Source organism: Drosophila bipectinata, chromosome 3L (assembly GCF_030179905.1).
Source record: "Drosophila bipectinata strain 14024-0381.07 chromosome 3L, DbipHiC1v2, whole genome shotgun sequence".
Classification (NCBI taxonomy): Eukaryota; Metazoa; Arthropoda; class Insecta; order Diptera; family Drosophilidae; genus Drosophila; species Drosophila bipectinata.
Genome location: NC_091738.1, coordinates 23,158,186 through 23,167,357, shown reverse-complemented (window position 1 = coordinate 23,167,357; position 9,172 = coordinate 23,158,186). Strand labels below are relative to the sequence as shown.

At 36.5% G+C, this 9,172-nt stretch overlaps 1 protein-coding gene across 1 annotated transcript; it reads right to left on the bottom strand.

Moving 5' to 3' along the window:
* Positions 1-2,031: 2,031 nt before the first annotated feature.
* Positions 2,032-8,946, bottom strand: Mes2 (Mesoderm-expressed 2). The gene is made up of 3 exons (XM_017237778.3): positions 8,393-8,946; positions 8,013-8,313; positions 2,032-3,459 (listed from the first exon to the last, which is right to left on the bottom strand). The coding sequence occupies exons 1-3, from the start codon at positions 8,553-8,555 to the stop codon at positions 2,592-2,594; spliced, it is 1,332 nt and encodes a 443-aa protein (XP_017093267.2). The 5' UTR covers positions 8,556-8,946; the 3' UTR covers positions 2,032-2,591.
* Between the last annotated feature and the right edge of the window lie 226 nt (positions 8,947-9,172).

The following is a 9,172-nucleotide window of genomic DNA, read 5'->3' as shown; positions in this document are numbered from 1 at the left end:
ATCAGCCGACTATATCCTAAAGCTGCCATATAACTGAAGGATCGGAATTGACCCAACTTTTGTGTTTTTGAAGATAGAAAGCTGGAACTTGGTACAGATTCTAGTTTTGCTCAGTTCATTTAACCTACCAAATTTCATTAGGATCGGCCAACTATATCCGATGTTTGCGATATATATCTGGTTTTAACTGCAAGGGTATATCAACTTCGGCTTCGACCGAAGTTAGCTTTCCTTTCTTGTTTTGAAGTGCTTTTACTTATTAAATATTTTGAAATGGAATCGATAAGTTTAAAAAAAAGTTATTAATATTCTTCTAGAAGGTTTTTATAGTGTGTTAAATTTCATTAGACGTTCAAAATTGCCCATACTAACATTTTGTAATTTTATAAAAGCCTTTTTTGCTGGATTTTAATAACATTGCAGACGGTATTATAATTTTGGTCAAAAGTGTGCAACGCAGTGAAGGAGACATCTCCTATAAGATAAGAATAAGAATCATCTCCTGAGTTGATATAAGCATGTCCTTTTGTCCGTCTGTCGGTTTCTACGCGAACTAGTCTCTGAGTTTTAGTTTCAGAGCTATCGACTTGAAACTTTGCACACACCCTTCATTCCTTTGCACGCAGTATATACATAAGTCGGAACCGAATGTATTGCAATATTGTGTGCAACAAAAAAATGTATATACATTTTATATTTAAATATATTTAATAAAATAAATTATAATACAAAAAACGGCGTTGAAAAACGTCTTTTGGTTCACTTGCAATATTTAATGCCAGAAAGAGTTGTCATTTACTAGGGTAGCACTTTTTTTTTTTATAAATATTTAAAACTTTTTATACCCTTGCAGAGGGTATTATAATTTTGTCCAAAAGTGTGCAACGCAGTGAAGGAGACATCTCCGACCCTATAAAGTATATATATTCTTGATCAGGATCACCTCCTGAGTTGATATGAGCATGTCCGTCTGTCCGTCTGTCCGTCTGTCCGTCTGACCGTCTGTCCGTCTGTCCGTCTGTCTGTTTCTACGCAAACTAGTCTCTCAGTTTTAAAGCTATCGTCTTGAAACTTTGCACACACCCTTCTTTCCTTTGCACGCAGTATATAAGTCGGAACGGCCGGGATCGGCCGACTATATCCTATAGCTGCCATATAACTGATTGATCGGAAATGGTATAACTTTGGTGTTTTTAGAGTTAGAGATTTCAAATTTGACATGAGAGCTATTTTTGGCAACACATTACGACATGCCAAATTTCATAAGGATCGGCCGACTATATCTTATAGCTGCCATATAACATATAACTGAACGATCAGAAATGACCCAACTTTCGTGTTTTTGAAGATAGAAAGCTGGAACTTGGTACAGATTATATTTTTGGCCAGTTAATCCGACCTACGAAATTTCATTAGGATCGGCCGACTATATGCTATAGCTGCCATGTAACTGAACGATCGGAAATGGTATTTGGTAGAAATATCAACTTTCGTATTTTTGAAGATAAAAGCTTGGAACTTTTTTTTAGATTTTTTATTGTAATTAATTGGTTTTATTATGATGTAATCATAAGGATCGGCCAACTCTATCCGATGTTGGCGATATATATCCGGTTTTAACTGCAAGGGTATATCAACTTCAGCTCCGCCCGAAGTTAGCTTTGCTTTCTTGTTAAATTTTCAACAGAATTGTGCAAATTAAGGGGGGGAAGGGCCACTGTAATATTCGTTTGAAAGGGTATAAAAATACATCTGGCGGAAAAATGCCTTCAGCATTCGATTTAAAATAAGAACGGTAATCTTAATTTTGTACATATGGGTCGAATACAACTGCAGTTGAAATGTGGCAAGTCCGGACATAGAGCCACGTTTCGGTTTCTAATAGCGATTGATATGAAAAAGATAACATCCTTAAATGTTAATAAGTTGGAACGGCAAGTTCTGAAAAAGAATATAAACAATTTGTTGCAGAGTTGCTTCTAAACTTTAGAGGTTTATCCATATGGATTTGTTTGATGTTTGATAAATATGTTTGATTTCAAAGTGATGTAATTTATTAAATGTCGTACATATGTGAATATAAGAAAATAAAAATAAACCTTACTCAAAATAGTAATTTTGTTATGTTCTTAATGATTATAACTTGTAGCCCGTGTTTCAAATTGGGCGCAAATAGAAATTCGTTAAATAGAAATAATATTATCAATAATATCGATTTAATATTCAAAGAAGATGAATGGGTTCCATGTGAAGAAGGCTTTCGACCTATAACATATTTAACATAGAAAGTTGGTTTACTTTCTTTTGCTTAATTTGTAACTATTCTAATGAGTACTTAACTATAAGGGAGAGAAGATAAATGAAAATTCTGTAATAACCTGTTAATCCCTTCAATTACTTCTTGTTCTTTTTGGTATGGCACAGATTTGGCATTGGCAAGTAAATCTACAATTGTTAATTTTTTTCTCAAAATATGGCAAGAAAGCCGCAATCAAATTGACTCCGTCTGTTTGCTTTAAGCAGCTGCACCATTCCACAATAAGCATGTCTTGGCTATTAAAAGTATTTTATGCTTTTCTGCACTACTCCAACTATTTAGTAGACACATCGCATTGCTGCATTTGCACAAGCAACAGAAGAATGCGATTCATAAGATTATCTGCCTCGGAATCTTCCATGCTGTTAAGTTTTGCCGAAATAAATCCACAAAATTTGGAATTGAGGACCTCACGTACAGTTTGCGGCGGCGGAAGATCCAACCCCCCAGGGGCTGAAACAGCGCTCTGCTGCTGCCGTAGGTGGCGGTGTTGTTGCAGCATCTGTTCTTCATAATCGTCGCCATCGATGATTCCATTGTCGTCGCAATCACCGTCCTCCTGATCACCGTTGCGGCAGCGCTTTCGGGACGAAACCAAATCACCGGCATTAGTGCTTACTGGTGAGTTAGAGTCAAGAATAAGTGGATAAGGGAAGTCAGCATCTATGGCTTCCAGTTCCTCCACCCCATCTGATGCGTTTTCTCCCTCTTCATCCCCGCTCCTTAGAGAACTTGCGTCAAAATCATCATAGTTTTGCTGTAAATGGTGGTGCTCATTTCGCGTGGAGCTCACTCGACTGTCGTTATTGACTTGGTGCTGATGAGCCGGCACTGGATTATTTGAAGGGGCTCCGTTTCCACAGCCAATGCTACTTCCACTGCTACTGCTACCGGCTAAGGCACCCGCCGAGAGGTCCAGCTCTGGCTTTACGTAGTAATCGCTGTAGTAGTCCTCGCCACTTACGTTAAGGGTAGAACATTTTGAAAGATTCAGCACTGCGGCTGATTCCGTATATGAAGATGAAAGCTTTAAAACCATACTTTTTCCAGATTCTCCAAGAATACTATGGTTGTTGTTATTATTATTGTTGTTAAAATGCCCAAAAGAGCTTGAACTGAGATCAGTTGCATGCGAAGCGCCCCTGAAATTTACAAAAAAGTTAAATTAAATTAGTTGGTTATATTATATTACAAGTTACATAAGTATTTACATGCCACCCGTTATAAATATCCCTGCATTGCATGAGATACCAACTTAGACGAATTTAAGGAAGATGCTCTAGAGTCTAGACTAATTGCATAGGGTACATTTATGTATGTATATATGTATATTCCCGAAAAATTAAAAATTTTCTGTTTGCGTATGATCTGAATGAATTATGTACCAAATGAATGGTATTGTTTTAGTATGATCATGTATGGGGGCTTAGAGGTACATTGGACCAGGCTACAATAATTTTCTAAATTCATATTGTATTCTTTAATACGCGTTGATTGACACCTTATCCATCCCGGTCCGATAGGTAATTTAAAAATACGATTTTACAGAACTTAATATAAAGAACGGACGGATTGATTGACTATATTATACTAGGTATGAATCTCTTCCCTCTTCTTGGATTTTCAGTAAAAAAAGATTTTTGGGGAAAAACAACTAAGGCAATTAAGTAGGAAAGTATAGCGCCAGTACAAACTATTTATTTTTAGTTAATTTCTATACGGAAAATAACTTTAAACAAATCATCAGATTTTTAACGGAGATATAGACATTTACGTACCAATTCAATTCAAACTATTAAATTTGGAACTTAGACTTCTATGGTATCCACGCAGATCAAGTTTGTGACAAAATTTCCAACACGGAAATCACATTGTCAGTTCAAAGTCAGTTCAATATGTTTTTGGAAAATTTTTTGATTCCAAACTACTTGAACCAATACAATTTCCTTCCTTGTAAATTCATGTGTATAAAAAAAACTATATGTACTTTTTTATACCCGGTACTTTAAGAGTAAAATATACAAGAGTATTTGATAGTCGTGTGAATATATGTCAACAGCTTAGTCGATATAGCGATGTCCGTCTGTTCGTCCGTCCGTCCTTCTGCCCGTATGAACGGTGTACTATAAGAGAAAGAGCTTGTATATATAGATATCGTCCTATCATGGAATACTGTTCGTGCGTTTCGAATACTTTGTTCATCAAAGGAGTATTGAATCTATCTTAAAGCAGTTTCTGTTATTTGCATTAAAAAATTTTAACTAAGATTGCCGTTCCCGGCTAAAACTATTAAGCCTACCTCCACTGCAAGACCGCCGTACTTGTGCTGTGGTAATGGTACTTCATATGCTGGACAGGTTGACTCAAAATTACCTCTGGAAGAAGTAATTTTTTCAGTGCCTAATAGGGTAACTAGGTCCTTCCAACCACTTTGGTTACCAATTTGTAGAACCCTTTCAATCCGAACAAGATCCGTTTCGTGTTATTTGTAAAAATCAAAAGTCATTTTTCCACAGATTATCCCCTGAACTATCCCAAGATTTAATTAAATTCAAAATGATGGAATCTCTTTTAGATTAATTGATCTTATTTATAATTCTAATAATCTTAAATAACAGATCATTGTTAATAACAATAATAATAATAAAAATAATAATAATAATAATAATAATAATAATAATAATAATAATAATAATAATAATAATAATAATAATAATAATAATAATAATAATAATAATAATAATAATAATAATAATAATAATAATACTAATAATAATAATAATAATAATAATAATAATAATAATAATAATAAAAATAATAATAATAATAATAATAATAATAATAAACGTGTGTCTGCCTTTTTTTACGCAAACTAGTCTCTGAGTTTTAAAGCGTTTAATACATATTCTCACAAAGATCGGCCAACTATATCCGATTATTGCGATATATATCCGGTTTTAACTGCAAGGGTATATCTACTTCGGCTTCCTCCGAAGATAGCTTTCCTTTTTTTGTTTTTTTATTTTTCCTAGTTTTATAAATTGGTTTTATTATGATATTCTTATAAGGATCGGCCAACTATAACCGATATTTTCGATATACATATATACAATTTTAACTGCAAGGGTATATCAACTTCGGCTCCGCCTGCTTTCTTTTCTTGTTATTACATAATACTTTTGATATCAGTTTTTTTTGTCAAAATAGTCATTGTAATGTGGAATTATTAATAACATTCACAATGTTATTATTATTAACCTTTGTATAAAATACATACTTATGTACTTGTAGATTTATTGCCTTTTATTTTTTTGCCACTATTTAGGTATGTATGTATGTACATTTTTGTATGCACATTTTTGTTATCAAGCAATTTACATATATGTATAATTTTTGGGTGTGGCTTAAAGTTACAGGTCGCGAAAAAAGGTCCCTAAACAATTTAATCAATTTCGCAGTTTATTTGCTTATTAAATCATAAACGGGGCACAGTCGAAGATCGTCGGGTCTTTCCCAACCATGCGCTGCTGGTTAGGAGAGTACATACTTTGGCAAAGAAGAGTGCGGCAAGGGATGGCAATGGAGAATCAACAACCCCTTGGCTGGCTGAACAGAGACGAGAGCGATGTGCAGTCATATTTTTCACCCTGGGTGTAGCTGAGCCGAATTATGTTCAAGTTCCAACCCATACATATGTATATGTAGGTACTGGCGCTCTCAGTGACATTTCCCTCTCGTCACCAACCAAGTCCGCTGCGATTCTTTTCTAAACTTGGTCGACTCGTAATCTGTTTTTTTTCTTGCTGATAGTCATTTTTGAATTGCGCCTATTAATTTCTCGCTCTTTCGCTGGTCTGCCATCATAAACCGCACATTTGTTGGCCGACATCTGCAGCTTCTCTTTTCTAGACTCAAACATATGTATGTATGTACATATGTACATACAGAAATATTTTACTGAAGCGTTCTTTAATAATATATATGTAACTACATATACGGCTATAGCGGCGATTGTGGCTCAAGCTCTGTTCGGACCAGCCTGGCCCGTTGCGTTCGGTTCTGCGTTGTCTGTTATCAGCTCAAAATAATATAAATTTAAATATATACACACCACATAGCATGTGTGTGTGCGCTGCCATGAGTCGGGGCCATCGAATGCTTGCTTTCCATGTGGGTACAGTCAATTGAAAGGAAATGGCCTTATTTCGTATAAATATGTACATAAAGAACTACACTCTCACGCTCAGTGAGCTCGAGTACGGCTCCATATGAGCCAGACCAATGGTCGGGGGTAGACTCTCGACTCAGACCGTTTGCGGGTCTGGCCAGGTCATTCCTTTGTTCGGATCGTATTTTTCCACACAATCATTTCGAAATTCGCCTCTGGAGATGCTCCTCAGCTAGACAGTCTCGAAAATTTTAGGTTTTTCGCGAGGCAGATGGTCTTTGCAGATGGATATTCATGACTTGCTCTTGAAACTGAATAGTAAGAGAGGCGAATTGAGGCAAACACAATGTATTAATTTCCCGACCCTAAATTTATAACCGTAATCATTTTACAGCATCTGAGCAAGGACATATATTTAGACCTAAAGCTTATGTTCTGTTTTATCATTACTCTTATTTTATTAAAATGAGTATAACTCCTTTCTGATCCTGATTGATTAGCCTGATTATAATCCGTATTTTTTCCGACCCTATAAATTATAAATATTTTGGATCACGTCCTGAACCGATATTAGCATGTCCGTCTGTCTGTTTCTACGAGAACTATTCCCTCCATTGTAGAGCTATCGTCTTCAAACTTATTTACTTTAAACTGCAGTGGAATATTACCTTCGGCTCCGCCCGAGGGTAGCTTTTATTTTTTTTTAATATCTTACAATGTGTAACATTCTTTTCGATTGTTTGATTTCAATTTACCCAGTTGGTCGGAAGTTGGTCGGCTTGATAGTCAGAGATTCCTTTTTTATGGCGTTAAAAAATATACAAAATAAGGTTTTCCGATTGTTTTTTTTTTGTCTTATATTTTAAATAAAATTATAATATATAACTATCCCACACAGAAAGTAAAAAAAAGGAGTAAAATAAATACTAAATAAGTGTAACCCCATTTATATATATGTATATATATATATGTAAATATAATCATATTCTAAAAAAGAGGATCGCAAAAATTCACAAGCATGAGTCAGTCAAACAGATTATTCATAGCTCCAGTTCTTCGTGACTTCGTATCTTACAAAAAGAAAATCATAACTTGGCAAAATCTCATTATCGAGGAAAGCTATGTACTTTGACCTATGACGCTACCGATAAATAAATTATAAAGGTTATGTGTGATTTCAGTAACGAGAACGAGTTTTATTTTTTATATTATGGTATATGGTATAGGAGGGGGGGTATCTAATTATGATAAGAAAAACCTTTCCTGATGAAACTCTATACTGCTAATACCGTAACAGTCTTTTCCAGCAGTATTAATTTGTTTCTTTTTTCGTAAACTTTCTCAATATATATTTTTTCTACTAAACAATAAAGAATTATAATTAAAAATAAAGTCAAACATATTTATTTTATCATATTTAAAGATATTGTGCATTTTTTTTGTAATTGTACATATGATTTAATTTTGCCAATAAAACACGGATTGCAAGCGGACAACAAAAATTATTTTCATGATAATTATACTCACTTTCTTTCCCGAATCACGTCTCTTAGAAAGTCCATGGCCTCATAAAGACTCCATTTTGGCTTAAATCCGTTTCCCATCAGCTTGACGTGGGCAAGTTCCCGGCGATAGGACTCTCGTAAAGATTTGAAGGCGCGAGCCACTCGTCTCCCCGGTGCGTTGAACTCTCGCCCAATGTGTTCCCAGGCTCGGTTCTTTTCTTTCTCGGCGCCCTTGAAGTTCGGGAGACGAGAGTCCCATAGAATGGGATTATCGTGGACCATCTGGATGAGTTTCAGTTTATCGGATGCATTGCGTCGCACCACTGTCAGAAGACGCACATAAAAGGGGATGAAAGTTAAAAATTAGCAGTTGGGCGTAGGCCCTTGATCGGTTTTACGCACATTTTTTAATCTTTTGTGATGGCTCTGTGGCGGTGGAGGACGCTCCCAAAGGCTCCCCTTTGGGTTTCATGTCCAGGGCAATGGCCGCGGCAGCGGCTGTCATATCTTGAAGAGAGTGGGTGGCTGTAGAGGATCCCGTCACTGCGGCACTCACGGGGGCCATCAGGATATGTTGGAGGATTTTCAGATTTAAACTGGCCAGCGTTTCGGTCTTTCTTTACACAGCACTGATTTATTTTACCGATTCTATTTTAATCGCGAACGCGATCGCGCAGGGCTCTAAGGGGCAACTACCCTCTCACGACCAAGTTTAAACAGCAACTGAAAACCAAACCAAAAAAATAACAACCACCGACAAACAGAACGGCTGAGTCGGCTTCGTCGACAAAATTGGCTGAGCGTCTGGCAGCAAGCCCGTATTTTTGAGCCAAAAAATCACGCGCATGAGAACCATTTCTCAGCACTCAGCTCTCTTCTCCTCGGTCTCTCACATTCTCCCCAAACGCGTGTTCCCGTTATCTGCGTCGGCGTCGGCGTTCCAGCCCCAATGAGCCGATAGCAATGAGTCCGGCCCAGACGACGACGCCGATCCAGGCCTAGTTGAAACCATTCTTTTTTTTGCGTCGCTGTGTTGTCCCGCTTACTCCAACGGAAAAGTCTACCCTTTTGTTTCGAGAGTGAAACCACTGAAAGTAAAAGCGAGAAGCAGCCGAGCAATGCAAAAAGCAGCAAAACACACACAAGACAAACTCAAACGACAAGATCAAAACAAGCTAATGT

Excerpts from the sequence above, each read along its gene's own strand:
- Mes2 (XM_017237778.3), bottom strand. The coding sequence starts at position 8,555 with ATGGCCCCCGTGAGTGCCGCAGTGACGGGATCCTCTACAGCCACCCAC. Across the intron at positions 8,314-8,392 it reads ATCACAAAAGATTAAAAAAT|TGGTGCGACGCAATGCATCC; the intron begins GTGCGTAAAACC and ends GTCTTCTGACAG. Across the intron at positions 3,460-8,012 it reads GACGTGATTCGGGAAAGAAA|GGGCGCTTCGCATGCAACTG; the intron begins GTGAGTATAATT and ends TGTAAATTTCAG.